Consider the following 22686-nt stretch of genomic DNA (forward strand, 5'->3'; position numbering starts at 1 on the left):
GCTGACCCATTGCCTTCAATCTCCTTTGCTCTGGGCTCCCTACCTTTAGCTTCCCTACCACCTGGGTCCTCTTCCTAGTCTTCAGCTTGTCACTGTGGGAAGTTTTAATCCCTGCCAAGCTGACAACTTTCTCTTCCCTCACGGAAGTTCTACAAACTATTAGATGGCAGAACTCTTTTGTATTCCATCAGCATCACTTTCCCAGTAAGGAATCCTTAACAGGATATGCTGCTAAAAATGGAAAGGGGAAATGTTATACAGTGGTTCCGCTCCTTCCTCCTGGGCCGTGTTCAGAAAGTGGTGTTGGGGGATGAGTGTTCGGACCCCTGGGCTTTCACTTGTGGGGTGCTTCAGGGTTCCGTCCTCTCCTCCATGCTTTTTAACATCTATATGAAGTTGCTGGGAGAGATCATCAGGGGGTTTGGGCTGGGTGTTCATCAGTATGTGGATGAAACCCAGCTCTACCTCTCTTTCAAATCAGAACCAGTGAAGGCAATGAAGGTACTGTGTGAGTGCCTGGAGGCGGTTGGAGGATGGATGGCGGCTAACAGATTGAGGTTGAATCCTGACAAGACAGAAGTACTGTTTTGGGCAGACGGGGGCGAGCAGGTTTGGGGGACTCCCTGGTCCTGAATGGGGTAACTGTGCCCCTGAAAGACCAGGTGTGCAGCCTGGTAATCATTATGGAATCACAGCTGTCCATGGAGGTGCAGGTCAGTTCTGTGCCCAGGGCAGCTGTCTATGAGCTCCATCTGGTACACAGGCTGAGACCCTACCTGCCCACAGACTGTCTGGCCAAAGTGGTACATGCTCTAGTTATCTCCTGCTTGGATTACTGCAATGCACTCTACATGGAGCTACCTTTGAAGGTGATCTGGAAACTACAACTAATCCAGAATGTGGCAGCTAGACTGGTGACTGGGAGCAGCCACCGAAACCACATAACACTGGTCCTTAAACACCGGTCCAATATAAACCTACATTGGCTCCCAGTACGTTTCTGAGCACAATTCAAAGTGTTGCTGCTGACCATTAAAGCCCTAAACGGCTTCGGCCCAGTATACCTGAAGGAGCGTCTCCACCCCCATCGTTCAGCCCTGACATTGAGGTCCAGTGCCGAGTGCCTTCTGGCGGTTCCCTCACTGTGAGAAGTGAGGTTACAGGGAACCAGGCAGAGGGCCTTCTCGGTAGTAGCACCCGCCCTGTAGAACGCCCTCCCATCAGATGTCAAGGAAATAAACAACTAACTGACTTTTAGAAGACATCTGAAGGCAGCCCTGTTTAGGGAAGTTGTTAATTTTATTCTGTTTTTAGTCCTCTGTTAAGAGCTGCCCAGAGTGACTGAGGAAACCCAGCCAGATGGGCGGGGTATAAATATTATTATTATTATTATTATTATTATTAATGAGCTAACATGAAAACATGTTGTGATGACCTAAAGAAGTAGTACTGACCATACTGCCCTTTAGACATTTCCCTAAACACGCAGGAGTCATTTGTCCGTGAGCAACTCCTGTGCAACTGTGAGAATGTTTAGGACATCACCTTTTTCCTACCCACCCCAACTCCCAGAATTAGCAACCCTTTCACAGCATTGTGCCAATTCCATGAGAAAGGTGCAGTCCATCAGTCATTTAAATATGGTGAAACCATGTCAGCTTTCACCCAGGTATGTGGGAATACCTTACACACAAGCAGTTCCCATTCAGCTGGGGAAATGTATAAAGGGCATCTGTTTTCTCTTCACAAAAGAATGACCTAGAAGCCCAGGAAAACTGTAGCTTAGAAAACAATGCATGGTTGGCTCAGGTAGCAGTTGCCTGAGGACTCCTCTTTATGTTCTGCTAATTGGTTGCAACCTTGATGATTTCCCTGCACTTCTTTTTCTGTTCCAGCTGTGCAACCTATGCAGCGCAGTTATAGTTCCCCTTTCTTAATGGCTTGGTGTAATTGTATTACCAGTGAAACCGTACTATGACCTTTGTCCTGTCCATGATTTGGGGTTATGAATTAAATATTAGCACAAGTTACCAAAGTTTGTTTAGCTCCTTGGCCATGTAAACACCTTCAGAGTAATTCTTTTCTGCTTCTACAGATGGTAGGATCAATACTGAAAACACAGGAGGAAATAATAATAATAATAATAATAATAATAATAATAATAATCTTTATATCCCATCCATCTGGCTGGTCAGCATCACAGCAATTATTGCTAGCAATAAACAGAAGTTAATGTAACACAAAGCATATCACTGACTTAATAGCATCCGTCTCAGATGGCTGGTTGTTATATTCCCACTCACTGATATGGTAGAGCTGCTCGTGCTCCTGGTTCATTGCAGCTTCAAGTCCTTTTAGGAAACGTCTGGAGATGTGCAGGACATCATCTATATTGGAGAAAAGTCCTTCCAGGTCAATCTCAGGTAGCTAAAAGGCATAATAGATTAGGAGAATGCATCAGTTATTTCTCTGTGTGTCAATGAGTGAGCAAATGATTACTGTTTGAACAGTAATCCGAATGTTGCTTCTAAAGGTACATCTAGAATCAAACACCTATGCATTCTGGGACTGCAGAAACAGAGATCACATCATTGCAGAATGGATGTACCAAAAATGGGGCTTAATTGTCATTGCCTACCAGGAGAAAACTTGCTGACAACAGGACCCAGTGGTCACCTGTAGACAGACCTCTAAATAGCCAGGTCTTGTCTTAGTCTATAAACTACAGCATCTCCCCAGACAGCTACCACATACTGTTACCCAAAGCATCTCACCCTGCAGCCTACACACCGACTATCATGGTAGCTTCTTAGACTACATTCACACCATATATTTAAAGTATTATGATACCACTTTAAACAGACACAGCTTCCCCCAAACAATTCTGGGAGCTGTAGTTTGTGAAATGTGCTTCAAATTGTTAGGAAACCTTCCCTCACCCCCCAAGCTACAATTCACAGAGTTCCTTGTGAAGAGGGATTGACTGTTAATCCATTGTTAAATATATAGTGTGGCCTTAGCCTACCCCAAGTTCTGAATTTCACTACTAGGAACAAATGCTTAGCTTTCTTAAGTTCCTTAATGCATCGTTGTTTTCTGAATTTGAGATTGCCTGTTGCAGATTTTAAAAACATTTTGCTGCATGATTCACTCCCATGGAAATGTGTAGAGGAGGGATAGCCAACCTGGTGCCCTCCAGATGATGCTGGACTACAACTCCCATCATCCTGGCTATGATGGAAGTTGGTGTGCATCATCGTCTGGGGGGGTCACCCCCAGGTGTGGAGGATCTGTCTCACCTGCTTTTTCTGGAGGTGATTACGGATATCTGAAATGCACAGCTGAAGGTTCTGTACATAACTGGTCTCTGTGTTGATGAGCTCCTCCACAGCCAGCCGTTGGTTCTGCTCTGTTTTGTCCAGGAATGTCAGGGTTTCATATACGGGTTCAGCCTCTGGGGTCTCCTCAGCTGTCAGTTCATCTGTGCTGTCATTTGCCATATTGGGAGCTATAAAGAGAGAGGGAGACACAAGAGGAAAAGGTGGGTCATGAGGGCACATAATCCACTTAATAATCTTCAGGCCCATTCTAACTGTACACGTCAGTGGGAACATGCTGCTGGGTTTATTATTTTGCAAATGTCTTAAGGCAGAAGCTGCTGCCTGTGCTCTGCCATGAGGCTAGCTGCTCCACCCATTGGCAGAGAGCTTCTGTAGGGCAGCAATGCCATCACATTTCAGTTGTGAACCAGGAAGCTGCTTATTGTAATCTTGTCTGTGCCTTGAAAGTTACTAGGTGTCTTAATTTATTGAATGAGTAGATTTATATTCCACTTTCTGACTGCTGTCCTCAAATCAGCTTGCAGCATTTATGAGTACACAACAGGTACCCTGAGGTGAGAATCACATAACGTTCCCCTAAGATGCCCCTGAAGTGGCTTGTGCTGCATTGCTCCAAATGACACTTCTCCATCCTTGAGTCAAGTGATAATATATATTTCTACATAATATACTTAAAATTACTAAAGAGCAAATTTTGATGTTGGCCTGGAATTGTGAGATAGCCTTTCAGAATATTTTGATGGTTGGGTTCGGGCGCCACCCACGTAAGCCACTTAGCATTCACTAGCATGTGGAAACGTGCTTCAGGACAGGACAGGACAGGAGTGTGCAGCTTGGGTTTTTTAGAAAACCCAAAAAATAAAGTTTACAAATTGGTGGATTCAGCATGTTATTCTCAATAAAAACAGATGCACTATCTTGGAAAATATCATATTGTTGTAAAATTGGGAGATTTAGACAGAGGGTTAATGGAGCCAGAAGTTCTGTGAGGGACTCCCTTACTATGCAGTCCAAATCCTGTTGCACAAAGTGGCAACCCAAACGCTTTTGGAGTGCTTAAGTGTCATCTTACCCATAAAGCACACATGTTGTATGACTTTTACTAAGGACTTCTATACGTTATATTTGCGTTGTATGTTGTAAAGGAAATCAGCCCTGAGTTCTCACTGGAAGGACAGATCCTGAAGCTGAGACTCCAATACTTTGGCCACCTCATGAGAAGAGAAGACTTCCTGGAAAAGACCCTGATGTTGGGAAAGATGGAGGGCACAAGGAGAAGGGGACGACAGAGGACGAGATGGATGAGACAGTGTTCTTGAAGCTACCAGCATGAGTTTGACCAAACTGAAGACAGTGGAAGACAGGAGTGCCTGGCATGCTCTGGTCCATGGGGTCACGAAGAGTCGGACACGACTAAACGACTAAACAACAACAACAAAAATGTTGTAAACTGCCCTATGGTCTTCTGACTAAGGGCCGTATACAAATTCAATAAATAGTAATAATAATAGTGTAAAGCAGCGAACTTCAGCTGGGGGCTGGGACCCACTACTTGGGTCACAAAAGCAGCACTGCCAACATGTTATGTTTTTATATGTGCTAGAAGCTGCCCAGAGTGGCTGGGGAGACCCAGCCAGATGGGTGGGGTATCATTATCATTATCATTATCATTATCATTAATAAGTCAGTGACAAAAGTTGCCAAGTAAATCATTTTTAAAGGCGATTTTAAAGCTAGGACTTTCTTAAGACTGGAGATCAGATAGTGGGCTGGGATTTTGCAGTCTCTTGCAGCCTGCATGGTAGGACTTGTCAAGGTTAAGGAGTCCAGAGTCAAACCCAGCTCCCTAATCAGTAGGCTGTCACCCTTCTAGGGAACCAAAATATTTGCAAAGAAACCAAATACAGCCAAATAGATCTGAAGCAACTGATTTAGACCAAGGCACTTTCCCAAACGATCACACAGAAGTATAGCATTATACAGAATAATACAGAACCCCATAAGATTCCAGTGATCTCCTTCCAAAAGAAACCAAACCTGGGTACTCCAAGAATTTCTCACTGCTTGAAGAAAGTATAATATTCTCACTTGACAAAACATTCATTCTCTGTAAACTGACAAAATTTCAGTATACCTTGAGAAAAGATCCCTGGATATCCTACTAAAAATTAGTAATGTGCACATTTTTGTGTGTGTAGCATCCTCACCCCTAAAATAAAACCAGAAGACTTAAGAACTGAATGGAAATGGTCCACATAAATAAACAGACCATAGAGAAGATTTCTGTACACCACAAGACCGTGTCTTTACACTACAGTATTATATTCTGAACAGCGTGCCAGTCTGTGCTATACATCCACAGTGCTGGGTTATTTTTAACTGATTGCTGCTGTTGATCAATTGTATTCACTGCAGGCTAGCTATTGCAAAAGACACTTTAAAATCTATTGAATCTAGCAAGGGGAACCACAGATGGCTCGTATGTAGAAGCTTCCTTTCACTTGAATAATTCAACACTATTTATTAATGCAACAGAAAGGCAGCAAATAGAAAGCTGGAACCCTGGTCATCATTGTTCTATCCTCCCGGATTCTAACCACAAAGGGGCTGCTTTACCTGAGAATAAATGCACTTGTCAGGCCTGGAACCTTTTGTTCTGTTTGTATCCCATTATGCTGATGGACATTTTAGAGAGATGATATTGGAATAAAGAAGCAAAAGCAAAAGAGAGAGAAAGATGGACTGAGACTGCCCATTTCTAAAATAGGTTAATGTAGTTGAGAACCAGTCCAGGGTTCCTAGGCCTGGGACCAGAATAAAGGCTCAAGTAATGAGATAACCCACTATCACAAAAGTTGAGAATTCCCAATCTATACAGTGACTACAAAGGGGCTGGATCTAGACACATCCAAAAAGCGTTTCAGGAAAATGTGTTGTAAACTTTGTTATGGGAAATCACGCTGGTGAAACATTGGACTCCACAGCACCATCTGGTGTCAGAGTGTTATAACACATATAAAACGCTTTTTATTTACTAAGGTAGCTGAGTCCAGGGTCTCAGTTAAAAGGTCTGAAGGTGATATAAGTTCCAAAGATGCAGTCCTGCTATACAGTATTTTAGTGATGGGGACAACAAAACTACCTATCAACTGATTGCTGGTGCCCTTCATCAGGGCTCATAAGGGAAACTCTGTCCCTTTTAAAGTATAGAGACCCTGGTTATTAGGTATAAACTAGGTTTGCTACATTGACAGAATTTGTGTACTTTTAACAGCTGTGCAACAGGGAAGTTCAGGAGGTAAAGTTGATGAGAAACTTTACCTATTCAATTACTGCCTGCCTTGAAGTTGTTACAGAAACAGAAAACTGCTAGGAAAAAAATGGTTGCATTCCGCAGCACAGGTGGGAATCTTTGGCACTTCAGATGTAGCTGAAATACAACTCCCACCAGCCCCAGCAAGCATGGCCAATGGCCAGGAATGATGGGAGTTGAAGTTCAGCAATATCTAGAGTGCAAGAGGTTCCCCACATTTGCTGTAGCATAATCCTCATCACTATAATAAGACAAGACAACATCTTTCAAAACAGGTTGGTGCCAGACTTGGTAGGCATATTCCTATAGTAATGAAGGCAGATGGCAAAACACAGTCCCCTTTATTTTCCATTATCACCCTAGGCTTTCACGCTATTGTTTTTGGGGTTGTTGTTTTTTAAGTCACTTGAATATTCCTTCTGAGGCATCTAATCATAAGCCTGCATTTTTATCAAAGCTTCTATATGTTTAATCAGGGCTTGCATTTTAAAAATGAGCTTAAAAAAGGATTTTCAAATGTTTCATGCCAGGCAAAAGACCAGCTGCCTAAAAGAACCTTGGCAAGATGTTTTTCCTCCTAAGACAAGAAGGGCCCCATTGATTTATAGTAGAAAAACAATTCTCAAAGTCATAAAAAGGGAGAATTACATATGCTGCCCCAAGGCTGAGAAAACACCATTAGGAATGGGGAAAGATAATACCAATGTGCCTCCCAGTAAAATGAGCCAGATCTTCTTTCTAAGGTTCAAAGGCCAGGAGCAAAAGGGAAAAACATTTAGCTGACAGAAAAAGAGAACATTTTTGAAGAGGCTTCTTTTAAAAGCTGTTTTACTGAGTTCTTTCCTTTTTACTTTGAAAAGCTTTATTCTTTTAAGAGGCTACCTATGATAAATGTATGAAATATATTAGCTTAAATATATTGGCTTAAATGTAATTATGCAAAGGATTTAAGGAATGCTAGATTCTTATTTCATATGGTTGTAAGAGTTGTATTTATCCTGAAATTAAGTCAGCCACCAGCCTAGCCCCCCCTGCCAGACAGAAGACGCCATCCGGGCAGTCTTGATATATGGTTGTCAGGCATTTGTTTAGAAACATTAAATGAAGGAAATCTTTCAATGTTGATGTGAAACTCAAGATCCTTGACATCTGTTGAACATAAAATGTAAGATTAAACCATTTGTTTTAGAAGGCAATAGGGCAAGAAGGGCAAGAGGTGAGCTGGTAATTAAGATTCCATGTAAGATATATTATTACTTATTTGTCATTTATATATAGCTCTTTGTCTCCCATATAAGGGCAAGGAAATGGGTGTATCTTTTGTGGGTGTATCTTTTGTGATTGGCTCTAGCAAACAGCCAATAGGAATTTCAACCAGGCTGATTGGACAGAGGCAGCCACAGGAGGAGCAAAGGGGGCTGGATTAAGGGAATATAAGTGCTGGCCAGAATGGCAGGAGGCCAGGCCAGAGCTTGGTAACCACGTACCACTGAGCCTCTTATTTATTTGTCTGACAAATAAATTACTATTTTAATTTCTCTATTGCTGCGTTGAATATTTCATTCCAGCTAAGCGTTAACCACAAGCAGGGTGCTACATTTTATGGTGCCCTGTGACTCGGATAAGTGGTCTGCTGGAACGCAGCCCCTTCGCCCTACTGGGCAGGGTACAAGAGAGAGGACAACTGCTTACCCAAAGCGCGCACTGGTAATTTTTTCCAGGGGGAACGCAGAAGACTCGTCTGTCTGATACCCTGCTCACTGGCGGCGACGGACCGGGGGAAACAGGGAACCAACCAAGGGTAAGTGCACAAAGGGATTTTTGGCCCTCCAATTAATTGGGAGGAAGAGAAGTCTTGATCAAACTTCTGCGTCTCAGTAAGGGGAAACTGAGTACGCTAGGTGGTTGGGTACATCAGATGGTGATCTGGTGTAGGGAAAGGGAAGGATTGGGAGGTAGAGTGTGGTGAAGTATCCAGCGCATTGTATGTGTGAGAAAGTACAGAGCAATCTGTAGCTGACCCGAGTGTGGAGTGGGCAGTACTTCGGTTCCTAGTAAGGCGACTTCACTAGGCAAGGAAACCCACGAAGCGCGTCTGTGAGTGACTGAGTGGATACTTCACAGGGCCATACAATGGGAGTTGGGGGTTCAAAGGGGGAAAATACACCTCTTGAGTGTATGTTAAATAATTTTAAGAAAGCCTTCTCAGGGGCATATGGAGTCAAAATGACGCCAGAGCGCTTGAGAACGTTATGTGAACTAGAATGGCCAAAACAAATTACTGGATGGCCATCCCAGGGAACCTTTGATATAAATTTAGTAAGCAAACTTTGGACTGATATCGCCAAAGAAACTGGAGGGTGCCCAGAACAATTTCCATATATAGATTCCTGGCTGAGCACATTAAATAAAAATCCTCCATGGATAAGGGAATGCAAAGTCAAACGATGCAAATTATTGGCTGTAAAAGCCGAAGCTAGGAAAGGAATCTTGCCAAATAAACTCAAACCCATTTTTGAGGGGCCAGAGGAAGAGGTGCTTCCACCTCCACCCTATGCTCCACATCGAAGGGAGCTTAATCCAAACACTCCACCAGTTGTAACCCCAAGGCAAGAAACTGGAATGAATAATGGGAGTGGAGTCACAGAGCTTGATTCCTTGATAGATTATGATAAATATCTTCAGGAGGCATTGGAGTTCTATAATAAAGCCCAAGCAGAAGTGGTTATTCCACCTGTGACTCCTAATAGACCTCCATCTACAGTCTCCTTTAGTGGAACAACTGATTGCCCACCCCAAACCCCTGTGCATCCAAGTCCCAGAGAAATATTACAGAAGTTACAGGGAGACCTTGCTCGGTCAGCAAGCAATACAGCCAGGCGTATAAAGCTGCTAAAAGAACGCCTTGCGACAGATACCATCCCCTATGATTTGAGGCCCCTAGAGCAAAGTGAAGAGAAAGGTCACGTAGTAGCCCCTCTTAGAAGAGTATTTGATGCACTTGAGGAGCCTGCGCTGGTTAATGGGCAACCCGGACCACGGCCACCTCGAACTTCGACCCTGCAATATATTCCATTCACAACTACAGATCTGATGAATTGGAAAACACACACCCCATCTTTTGCAGAAAAACCTCAGGCTATGATGGACTTGGTGACTTCAATAGTAAATACTCATAGCCCTACTTGGACAGATTGTCGCCAGCTCCTAAATACTCTGTTCACCACTGAGGAAAGGAGAGACATAATTGAAAAGGCACAGATATATTTGCGTGAGCAGGCCAGAGTGGGAAATATTTATAATGTTGACCGTCATCTCCAAGATAACTTTCCCTTGGAAGATCCTAATTGGGATCCAAACAATGCAATTCACCTGGCCAGACTCACCACCTACCGCCAGACACTTGTGCAAGGTATCCGCAGGGCATGCCAGAAGCCCACTAATATGTCTAAAGTTTCAGAAGTAGAACAAAAACCAAATGAGAGTCCGGGAGACTTTTTAGAGAGGCTGCAAGAAGCCTATCGTATATGGACTCCTTTTGACCCTGAAGCCCCTGAAAACAGCAGAATGATTACTGCTACATTTGTGGCCCAGTGCGCTTCTGACATTCGTAAGAAAATTCAGAAATCAGAAGGATGGGAAGGGATGCTGATGAGCCAAATTATGGCCATTGCACGCCGAGTTTATCGGAATAGGGATGAGGCTGAGAAACAAGAGAAGAAGAAGTGGCAGAAGGAAAAGATGGTAATGCTAGCCACAGCAGTGAAGCAAGACCACCGCCCCTTAAATGGAGGGCGAGGGCGAGGAAGGAATCCACCACTGGGAAGGAATCAATGTGCAAATTGCAAGAAGGAGGGTCATTGGAAGCGGGAGTGTCCTGAACCCCTGAGGTTGGAAGAAGTGCGCCCAGGCCCAGGCCCAGGCTCCGGCTCCGGCCCAAGAAATCAGGGACGGGGACGGGGAATGATCCGAGATGGAAGATATCAGAGACTAGGACAGGGACGGAGTAGAGACAATTTCATTGGACTGGCAGAAGAGGATTTTACCCAAGACTAGGAACGACCGGACTCCATAAAGTTAGGCTTCCAGGAGCCCACGGTCACGATTCAATTAGGGAGCCATTTAATAGACTTTATGATTGATACTGGGGCTGAATACTCAGTACTCCCAGAACTATTGCAGAAAAAGGCATCCAAAAGTGTAGTCATTAAAAGTGCCACTGGACAGTCAGCCAAGAGGTCTTTCCTCCAACCTTTGGAATGCCAGATTGGGGGACATCGTTTAACCCATCAGTTTTTGTATATACCTGAGTGTCCAATACCTCTCTTAGGTAGAGATATGCTGTCCAAATTGCAGGCCCAAATCACTTTCACTCCTCGAGGTCCAGAAATGAAACTGCCATCAAAAGCAGCAGGAATAATTACCCTCTCAGTACCTAAGGAACAATCATGGCGCCTAATGTCAGCCTTGCAAGTCCAACCCACATTGGATACAGAATTAGACAAGCTCCTCCGAACTCTACAGGTGCCACCAGGAGTATGGGCTGAAAATAGCCCACCAGGAATGGCTAAGAATATAGCTCCAATTGTAGTAACCCTAAAACCTATGGCTACCCCTGTATCTGTAAAGCAATATCCCTTACCCCGGCGAGCAGCGGAGGGCATCCAGAAACATTTGGACCGCCTATTAAAATATGGTCTGCTTAAGCCTTGCCAATCAGAATGGAACACACCCCTTTTGCCTGTTCGAAAACCTGGGACAGATGAATATAGGCCAGTGCAGGACTTGAGGCTCGTAAACCAGGCTATCGAGACCTTGCACCCAAATGTACCAAACCCATATACCTTGCTGAGTTTGATCCCACCAGAAGCAACATTTTTTACTGTATTGGACTTGAAAGATGCATTCTTCTGTTGCCGGCTGGCACCACAGAGCCAACCTATATTTGCCTTCCAGTGGGAAGACCCTTTGACAGGAACAAAAGGCCAGCTAACCTGGACAAGATTGCCCCAAGGATTCAAAAATTCCCCAACTTTATTTGGCACTGCCTTGGCGAGGGATCTAACAAGTTACCCCTCAATACCGGGAGAAAAGGTGGTTCTGCAATATGTGGATGATCTTATACTAGCTGCAAAGGATTTTGATACCTGTAAAGAAGGGACAGAGGAACTGCTCCACTTGCTCTGGGAAGCTGGCTACCGAGTTTCCCAGAAAAAGGCACAGTTATGTTTAGAAAAGGTCAAATATTTGGGCTTTGACATCTCACACCAACAACGAGCATTGAGACCAGAGAGGAAAGAAGCTATTTGCCTTATCAAGGAACCTACCACAAGAAAACAACTTAGGGGATTCCTGGGAACAGCGGGGTTTTGTAGACTATGGATACCTGATTTCAGTAGTCTGGCCAAGCCCTTACATGAAAGCACTCGAGGTGCAGAAAAGGACCCATTCGTATGGGGACCTGAGCAGAAACAAGCCTTTTTAGTTATCAAACAGCGACTTATGGAGGCACCAGCCCTTGGATTGCCTAATTCGGAAAAACCCTTTCAGCTGTATGTACATGAACAGAATGGGATTGCAGCGGCAGTCCTGACCCAGAGATTAGGAAGTTGGAACCGTCCAGTAGCTTATTTGTCTAAACAATTGGACTCAGTAGCAAAAGGATGGCCTCCATGCCTAAGGGCAGTAGCGGCCACTGCGAGCCTTGTCAAAGAAGCTGATAAATTTACCTTTGGCCAGACGATGTATGTGAATGTACCTCATGCTGTTCTGACACTCATGGAATATAAGGGTAGTTATTGGCTAACGAACCCAAGGATGGCTAGATACCAAGGCCTATTGTGTGAAAATCCCAGGATTCATCTACGAGTAGTGAATATGCTCAATCCAGCGACTTTGCTGCCCCTACCAGAGGTAGATGATGAGGAATCACATGATTGTCTCCAAATAATGGATGAAGTTTATTCCAGTAGACCTGATCTGAAAGATGAACCATTAAAAAATCCAGATGTTGTATATTATACTGATGGTAGCAGTTACCTGCATGAAGGTGCCAGACGAGCAGGATATGCTGTGGTCACCAATGAGGAAGTTGTGGAAGCTGAAGCTTTGCCTGCTGGCACCTCAGCACAAAAGGCTGAACTTATAGGTTTAACTAGAGCTCTGCAATTGGCAGCCGGATGTAAGGCAAACATCTATACTGACTCAAAATATGCCTTCTTAACCCTGCATGCACATGGAGCTCTATGGAAAGAAAGAGGTCTAATCGGAGCCCACGGGAAGGCCTTGAAATATGGACCTGAAGTAGAAATCCTGTTAGAAGCAGTATGGGCTCCAGAACAGATTGCTGTAATGCACTGCAAAGGTCATGGACGAGGGAGGGATCCAATAACCAGAGGAAATCATGCTGCTGACAAAGCAGCCCGAGAGGCAGCCCAAAAGCCTGTGGGAGGATTTATAGCAGCCCTCATACCAGAGGTAGTTCCAGAAGAAGTTAAACCTCACTATACCCCAGAAGAGAGGAAGTGGGCTGAACAGGAAGGAGCAGTTGTGAAGGACGGTTGGATGATCCTGCCGGACAATAGGATTTATGTACCTCATCATCTAGCAGGCACAATTGTAAGAAATTATCATGAATCTACTCACCTTGGCGGTACTGCAACTAGAGAGAGTCTCAGTCGGAAGTTGTATATTATTAATCTATCACAATTAGCAACTTGCATTTCACAGAAATGTGTTCTTTGTGCTAAAAACAATCCCAGGCAGGGACCGGTACAACCTCCTGGAATTCAGCATGTGGGATACGTCCCCATGGAAAGCCTAATTGTGGACTTCACAGAGCTGGTCCCTTCTAAGGGATTCAAGTATCTCCTTGTGTTTGTAGATACTCTTACCGGATGGGTTGAAGCTTTTCCCACCCGAACTGAAAAGGCACGAGAGGTAACTAAAAGACTCCTCACTGAATTGATCCCAAGGTTTGGATTACCTAGATGCATTGGAAGTGATAATGGGCCAGCGTTCATTGATCAAGTAGTACAAGATGTATGTCGAGTCCTACAAGTAAAATGGAGACTGCATACAGCATATAGGCCTCAGAGTTCAGGGAAAACTGAAAGAATGAATCGGACTCTGAAAACCCAATTGGCAAAATTAACCCAGGAAACGGGATTGGGATGGGTAGATGTGTTACCCATAACACTGTTTCGTGTTCGGTGTGCACCCACAAAAAGACTTAAGTTGTCACCTTTTGAGCTCCTGTATGGGAGACCGCCCTCCTTTGTTCAGGATATTCCAGCTGACCTTAAACAAATAGGAGACCATGTGACACAGGAACAAGTGCAATCTCTCTCCCGTGTTTTTGTTTCTCTTAACAGGTGGGCCCTCGAGCGCACGCCGTGCAGCATTGCCGAGCCGATTCATCAGTTCCAGGCTGGCGATAGCGTATGGGTGAAAGAGTGGAAACGCGATCCACTTGCACCTAAGTGGCGTGGACCTTACACCGTCTTGCTCTCTACTCCAACAGCGGTGAAGGTAGCTGAGGTGACCCCCTGGATTCATCACTCTCGTTTGAAGAAGTCTGAAGGCAGTTGGACGTGCAAAGGTGACCCCTCTAATCCTTTAAAACTAACTCTCTCCAAAAACCCCTGTATCTAGCCCTACCGGGAACGGGCTAGGTCACGGGCAACATTTGACGACCGGCCTGCTGCAGCCACAACCTGGAAGCTGGCTGACCTGCGCACGCCTGAAGCTTGAGGAGCGTCTGAACCAGCGACTGTGAACGGAAAGATTCTCTAATACAATTGATTGACTGCCCCCCCTTGTGGAACAATTATCAGAGATATTACTCATTGGGGATCCTCGGGATATATGTTTTGGTCTTGGTGGTTCCCCATTTCTGTCACTGGGGGAATTATATTGGGGCTAATAATTATTTGCTATCACAATAAGGTAATCTTTTGTGGAAGGAATGCATATACTAGACATCAACATGATTTTATTAATCCTGATCCCTTGGGAAGGGGAAGGGTCCTTGAATCTGACCAAATTGGCTAAATATGGATTCAGCCATGACCACAATATGTGGGTAGGTTTAGCTGAAATGGTAGCTAATGTTGCAAATAGGACCAATTGCCTTGTTTGCTCTCTTGGGCCAGATGATTCAGAGGGAGGTATGCCGTTATTACCGATACCATTAGATGCTATTGGTATGGTAAGCGAAATGCCACACCAAACTGAAATACAGAATTTCCCCGGATGGAACTCAACTAAACCATTACGAGTTATACCTGTACAAGGGGAATTCTGTGTACATAAATCATCAGATGCAGCTGATTCTCCCATGATAGGCTCTTCTCATTGTCACTATACTTGGGATTATAAGAAGAATAGTCATACCTGGGCACACGGTACTACCTATCGAACTCGGAATGCCTTGCCCTGTGCACCTCCTTTTATTCATGCATGGAAAGTGGTGTGGAACATAACTGTGACAGAAGAAGGCAATCTAACATACTGCACTGTGAACTCTCTACCCCTTTTGGTATTTCGCCTTCTGTATTCCCCGTACCAAAAACCTCAGACCCGATGGTTGTGGTGGATATGTGGAGAATGGGCATACAAGAAACTCCCTTCCAAATGGAGTGGGACTTGTTTCTTGGGTTGGGTATTACCACCAATGTGGATTATGCCCACTAGTTCGGCCAGGCGAACACGAAGGAATGCTGATATTTCTCATATAGCAGGAGGAAGTACCCAAAGTTGGAGCGGTACTGATGATTGGCCACCAGAGCGCATTATAGCCTATTATGATCCTGCCTCCTGGAATCCTGGTGAGCTCATACAAGGGGCACGGGATCCTATTTATAATCTAAACAGAATAATTCGATTGCAAGCAGTAGTGGAACTTGTAACCAATGCAACGGCCCAAAGTTTGAGACTTATTGCACAACAGTTGGATGAAAGTAGAGCCGCCATTTTGCAGCTGAAAATGGGAATGGATTATGTACTTGCCAGGCAGGGAGGCCTATGTGGAGTCTTGAATTTGACAGGGAATGCCTGTTGCTTTAACATTTCTGATAATGGTGAGGCAATCCGTGTGTTGGCCACAAAGATGGAGAATATAGCACATGTCCCAGTACAAACATGGGAAGGATGGGATATGGGATGGCTCACCAATTGGTTACCTAATGTCACAGGACTCAAAGGGATACTATTGTCTTGCTTGTTTTTCTTGACAGTAGTAGTATTGGTTTTATGTATGATGCCATGTATCATTTCATGTTTTAGAAGTACAATTAGCAAGATGGTTTCAAATGAAACTCTACCTCATATCATGGCCCTATACAGAGCTTTACCTCAGGAATATGATGAAGGTCAAGCTATCAAGGACACTTGGGATGAAGGTCCTTGAGCTTGAAAGGGGGGAATGAGGCATCTAATCATAAGCCTGCATTTTTATCAAAGCTTCTATATGTTTAATCAGGGCTTGCATTTTAAAAATGAGCTTAAAAAAGGATTTTCAAATGTTTCATGCCAGGCAAAAGACCAGCTGCCTAAAAGAACCTTGGCAAGATGTTTTTCCTCCTAAGACAAGAAGGGCCCCATTGATTTATAGTAGAAAAACAATTCTCAAAGTCATAAAAAGGGAGAATTACATATGCTGCCCCAAGGCTGAGAAAACACCATTAGGAATGGGGAAAGATAATACCAATGTGCCTCCCAGTAAAATGAGCCAGATCTTCTTTCTAAGGTTCAAAGGCCAGGAGCAAAAGGGAAAAACATTTAGCTGACAGAAAAAGAGAACATTTTTGAAGAGGCTTCTTTTAAAAGCTGTTTTACTGAGTTCTTTCCTTTTTACTTTGAAAAGCTTTATTCTTTTAAGAGGCTACCTATGATAAATGTATGAAATATATTAGCTTAAATATATTGGCTTAAATGTAATTATGCAAAGGATTTAAGGAATGCTAGATTCTTATTTCATATGGTTGTAAGAGTTGTATTTATCCTGAAATTAAGTCAGCCACCAGCCTAGCCCCCCCTGCCAGACAGAAGACGCCATCCGGGCAGTCTTGATATATGGTTGTCAGGCATTTGTTTAGAAACATTAAATGAAGGAAATCTTTCAATGTTGATGTGAAACTCAAGATCCTTGACATCTGTTGAACATAAAATGTAAGATTAAACCATTTGTTTTAGAAGGCAATAGGGCAAGAAGGGCAAGAGGTGAGCTGGTAATTAAGATTCCATGTAAGATATATTATTACTTATTTGTCATTTATATATAGCTCTTTGTCTCCCATATAAGGGCAAGGAAATGGGTGTATCTTTTGTGGGTGTATCTTTTGTGATTGGCTCTAGCAAACAGCCAATAGGAATTTCAACCAGGCTGATTGGACAGAGGCAGCCACAGGAGGAGCAAAGGGGGCTGGATTAAGGGAATATAAGTGCTGGCCAGAATGGCAGGAGGCCAGGCCAGAGCTTGGTAACCACGTACCACTGAGCCTCTTATTTATTTGTCTGACAAATAAATTACTATTTTAATTTCTCTATTGCTGCGTTGAATATTTCATTCCAGCTAAGCGTTAACCACAAGCAGGGTGCTACACTTCTTTTGATGCCAGCCATTTTTGCCTTATAGTTGATGCAGAGGTTTAGCTGTAGCTGGAAGGATTAATAATGATGCATTTCTGGGGAATATTGGCTTCACTTTAAACCAGGCATAGGCAAACTCGGCCCTCCAGATGTTTTTGGCCTACAACTCCCATCAACCCTAGCTAACAGGACCATTGGTCAGGGATGATGGGAGTTGTAGTCCCAAAACATCTGGAGGGCCGAGTTTGCCTATGCCTGCTTTAAACCATAGTTAAGCTCAACTGTGACTGAAAGGTGAATGTGCTGCATGCTGCTGCATGGGGTGAAAATCACAATCACTTCATTCCTTCCCTGCTCCTGCTGTGCTGTCTGAACCTAGGCTTGTGTCTTGTGTCCCTCCAAAAAAACCACAAGAACATAACCTAGGTTTGTTCCACTCTTTGGGGGAAACAAACTATAAGCCCATCTTGGCAGCACAAGAGCAGCTGGAGCAGCGGAGGGGAGGGGTGAACAACCACAAGTTTCTGCTCTGTGTACCAGCATGCTGCACAGTCACCTTTAAACCATACCTAAGTTTGACTCTTTTTTTTAAAGCAGTGTGCAAACACTGCCCCTATATGGACTCCTCCAGCACAAAGTGTGTTAGGAATTGTCAAATCTACAAGTCTGATATTGCTTAATTTGATTGTGTCTTTTGTCATTGTTATTGTTGCTATGTGAGCAAATAAGATATGCAGTTGGGTCTTTGGAAGAGGCTCATGTGTCCAAATATCTGTAAATATAATATTTTTGCTACTAAGGATTTTAACCCCAGTATACAATGGTTGCCCCTCCCTCAGTTCTACAAACTTTGCAGCAGACCTTCTGAAATACATTTCTGAGGGTGAAAGAGGTTGATTTTAAAATATGTGCCAAAGAGTGGGGAACACTTGTTTATTGAAAGAAGCATGCCTCCTCCCTTTGTCTTATTTCTTTCCTGCTGGCAGAAAATTGAAGGAAATGAAACTGATAGCTTCTTCCCTGAACTCTCTATAAGGCTTGTTTCAAAGTGAAAGCAAGAGAGTCACAGACAAAATGTTCCAACCAGAATCACAAGGCAAGACCCCCTGAAAGAAGATCTTCAAGAGAAACAACAGTTGAACCTGTGTCAGTTCTCATCACAGGAAGAGTTTGTTTTCCCCTGGAACATCTATTGATTTTGAAGCAATCGTCAAGTGCTGGGCCTGAGGAGGCCACCTGATGTTTGCTGAAGAAGAAGAAGAATGAACAGAGGGGGGTAATCAAGCAGATCAAAGCATTCTGGGCTAAACAAGAAAATTACAGTGGAAATTTTGAACATGCTGCAGGAATTTTAACTATCTAGTTGTGGACTTAAGGACAAAATTAAGTGACTGAATTTGAGCTTTTTTACAGGTTGCATAAATGTCTGATATATTTTTGATGACTGCCAAAGAGGCCTTTGGAGAGGAGACTATGAGGTCTTCTTTTTTGTAGGAATCTGGAGTTGTACTCTTAAAATGTTTGTAAGAAGAACTGTTTTTTCTTTTAATTGGGATTCATAGCAGTCTCTCCACAGAAGGTTCAAGAAGCTAATGACATCTCTTTCCTACACATGAGGAAACTGTAAGTGATGGGACAGGAGGAATGAAGGAAGATAAGGAGAACAGTAGGCCTGGGCCAAAATTTCTCATTTGATGTAAAGACAACAGGTACAGAAAGTGAAAAGATAATGATGGTTCTGGTAGACTCTGGGTCATTGAAACAGGAGCTATTGGGTCCAGAATCTGGACACAAAAAACTTCATCCTTGCTGCATCCAGCTGCAGCTTCTACTGTCACTGTATCATTAAGAGTGATGCTGGATCCGGCCAAAGGCCCAGATGCCTATGGAAATCCCACAAGCAGGACCTGAGCACAACAGCAACTGGTATTCAGAGGCATACTGCCTCTGACAGTGAAAACAGAACATTGTGACATGGCAACCCTATAGGGAGGGCAGCAAAGGGCAAAACGATGTTGGGAAACTGAATTTCACTTACTGATCTGAACTAACCAGGCCATTCTTTGGCTGAAGGCTTCTACATGGACTTGAAAGTGCATAACTTTGACAGTACTGGAGGCGCATGAAAAGCTAGTCAATAGGGAAGAACTCATACTACCTTTCCTGCTGAACTGGTCTGTTATTTTGGGCAAGTCACTGGCCCTACATATACCTGAGAGACAGCCTGCTTTATAGAACTCCCAAATTTTCCAATCAACATATGGCAAAAATGAGGGAGAGAAGGCCCAATGCAAACAAGTGACAGCACTGAATAATGACAGTAAGCTGAGTACTCTGTGTTGGGCCCAATAGAAGAACCTATCTGCATGTTCAGAAAAAGCATGTGGTATGACTCTTTTGGGACGTGCCATTTCAGAGAATTCCATGACTGAGGGCTCTCATCTGCCTGCAAAACTCTACCGTGTCTGGGTCTCTGAATGTAGCCTTCTCTCACACATATTTTTCCACATGCTGCTGGAAAGTATGTAGTAGTAGTAATAATAATAATAATAATAATAATAATTTTATTTATACCCTGCCCTTCCTGGCCAGAACTGGGCTCAGGGTGGCTAACACCAATAAAACATAATAGGGGTGGGAGTTAATTAAAATATGGGTTAAAATACAATTTAAAATTCAGCCTCATTTTAATAGTAGCCCATAAATCAAAACCGTAAAGGGATGGAAACATAAGGGTCAGACTGAGTCTAAACCAAAGGCCAGGTGGAACAGCTCTGTCTTGCAGGCCCTGCGGAAAGATGCCACCCCTCACCTTCACTCTGAAGTGGTACAGTCCCAGCAGGGACTTTCTGAACATGTACAAACACCACACAGAAACCAGGCAGGCAGGAGCTTGCATCATCCACAGTCCCTTTCTGTACCTGCTGAAGGAGTCCTGCTGCCACCCAAGCAGGGCTTCTGTACTGTTAATAATTGGGAGGGGGAGATTAAAAACAGGTGATGCTTCTCACAACTCAACCGCACCTGTAGAATCCCTACTTGCCATGCAGCTGTTAAATGCTCAGGGATGCTGCCAGAAAGCAAAGCAAAAAAAAAAAAAAAAAGTGGCAAACATATTGGTTCTCTAAAAACTATGGAAAAAGCAGCTTTCCCTTTTACCGCCTCCTGTGACAGGCACCTGCCCTTCCCCGCAGAAGTCAGTAAATGTGCAGGATCTGGAATGTGGTTATGCAACCTTCCCACTCATCCTTGCAGGGAGAGACAGCCGTCCCTGATTAATGGCTGCCCGGGAGATTTTGTGAGACGCACACAATTCCAAGGACTTGGCCCATGCCCTTTCGGAGGACATCTCCTCCATCAGCAAAGCGCTTGCTGTCAGCTCTCCTTGGCTTTTTTGCCTCTTAATTCTTACCTGCTAATTAGCCGGGGACTTCTCGACTTGTTTAAGCTGCCTCGCTGCTGCTGCTGCTGCTGCTGGTGCCGCTGCCGCCTCTGAGTTAATGATCAACCCACTGCGTTCCAGCTGCAGAAGCACAGGCTTGTTTGTGTCTATGTGTGCAGAGGACTGGCTGGCCCTCTCAGCTGTGTGCAAGTAAGTGTCTGTGAGCCAGGCCGGGCTCCGTTCCCTCGCTGCCATTCTCTCACTGCTCTGTTTACTGCAGCCATACAGGCTCTGCGCGAGTCCAGGCGGGAGTCAGATGAGTGTATTCGCTCACAGTGCTCCAAAACAAGAGAATATGCATCCAAGGCAACCCCTGCCAGGGTGGCAGCAGGCCAGCTGTAGAGATTTCTAGATGGAAATGAATGGGCCCTGCGGCCTGGCAGGGGGGGCAGCTGCAGGGAAAAAGAAACACCTTCACACACAATAGGAAAATCCTGTGGGGAGCGGAGAGCAGTGCAGGCCACAAACAGCAACTCAGCTGACTGAGCTTTGGCTGTCGGCCACCTCTCAGTCCAAGGCACTCCCTCAAAGCCTGTTTACTAACTGGCAAACCCTCAGCATGTTCCAGCATCAGCGCAACGTCCCGTGGGCAGCTTCATTTACTCTTATTAACAAGCATGGTCTGGAGGTTTATGACAGCCATGAGCAAACAGGCTTTGCTTTAAAAAGAAAAGATGCCCCGGAAAGTATATAAACTGTGGTCTGTATTCCTGCCGCTATGCTTGACAGGTGGGGACATAAGCTCTCCCTAGAGGCTGATTTCTGAGCATTTGGTAATTACAGGTTTTTGCACCATAATAGCCCCAAATCAAAACAGATTTGATTGGGAAGGAGCACAAATTGTACCAGCGGAGGAGGGAGGTTTAATGTTTAATTCATGTTTATTAAATTTCACATCTTTATAATCATGCCGGGGGCGGCACAGGCGATGACTCCAAAAAGCAGCAGCCAGCCAGGCAGGCTTCTCAGATTTGATAGCATGACTTTCTTGTGGCCTAGCTGGCTCTCTTGGCGGTTTTGTGATAGTTTTTGTGGCTGTAGGTAGGTTTCCTCAAGGTGACCTGGGAAGGTTGAGAAGAAGGAATGGCATAGCAGCCAGTTCTACCAGTCAAATCAGTAGAATCTGTTATAATTCACTGGCTTCAGCATATTTGCCTTGCATCTTCTTCCCAAATTTGTCTTCTTGTTGCTAACAAATCTAATGTCAACAACATTTAACAAAGCTTAGCTTGCGGGTTTTTAAGGGGTGGGATTTGCTAGCCTGACACCATTCTTTACTGTATGGTAGCTGTTTTACTTTTTAGGCTGTTGGTTTTCAACTGTGCTGTTACTTCTGCTTGCTTATTTTATTTTGATGAATTGCTTTAAGCAAAGGTTTCTACAGAAAGGCAACTTATAAGAACATGTTGATGTTTTAATAGTTCTAGCACTAGATGCAGCCTTGTATACTGGGATGATGCAAATGGAGGCCTGCAGATTAAAAATTAGATTTGCTGAGGAAATCCCAAAACAGGTCCAGAAGGAGACACTGGAGCACTGTCAACAGGACACAAAAAAACAGCCAAGGGCTGAAAAGGGGACTGGGCAACCAGGAGGGCATACTTTAAAGCAGAGATCGCCAACTGTTTCCCACCAATAGACACATATAGAACTTTGAGAATGTTCAGTCGTGCTAGCCATAAAATGTCTGCTCTGTGAGCATGGCATAATGACTTCCACATCTAAAAAAGCAGAAAGATGGGACTCCTTTTGCCCCACTGCCCACCCGACCCCCAGAAAACCCTATCATTAGTGCTGAATTGGCACAAATGACACTCAGGTTTTCTGTGGATTGCTGTTTGTTCCGATTCAGCACAAAAGAGTAGGTTTTCCAGGGGAAAGCAGTGAGGGAAAGGCCAAACTGCTCAGACCCATTCCTAGAAAGCATGGAACAAGCAGAAAACTGCTCAGATCCATGCTTCCTATGCATGGGACAAGCAGAACTGTGGACGAGCCCATAC

At 44.1% G+C, this 22686-nt stretch overlaps 1 protein-coding gene across 6 annotated transcripts in view; it reads right to left on the reverse strand.

Annotated features, from left to right (window-relative positions):
- ARHGEF37 (Rho guanine nucleotide exchange factor 37) overlaps positions 1–22686 on the reverse strand; it is a 56325-nt gene that overhangs the window by 19441 nt on the left and 14198 nt on the right. For 3 of the 6 annotated variants that reach the window (XM_081852093.1, XM_081852090.1, XM_081852089.1), the window contains exons 2-3: positions 3300–3508; positions 2304–2427 (exon numbers count right to left, since the gene is read on the reverse strand). In XM_081852093.1, the coding sequence (XP_081708219.1) occupies positions 2304–2427; positions 3300–3500 (325 nt within the window). In that variant the 5' untranslated portion in view covers positions 3501–3508. Of the gene's footprint in view, positions 1–2303; positions 2428–3299; positions 3509–20656; positions 21159–22686 lie in introns of those variants that run through there. The other 3 variants (XM_081852092.1, XM_081852091.1, XM_081852094.1) reach the window with 3 other exon arrangements.

This window comes from Podarcis erhardii, assembly GCF_964252035.2.
Source record: "Podarcis erhardii genome assembly, chromosome: 2".
In the NCBI taxonomy this organism is placed as follows: domain Eukaryota; kingdom Metazoa; phylum Chordata; class Lepidosauria; order Squamata; family Lacertidae; genus Podarcis; species Podarcis erhardii.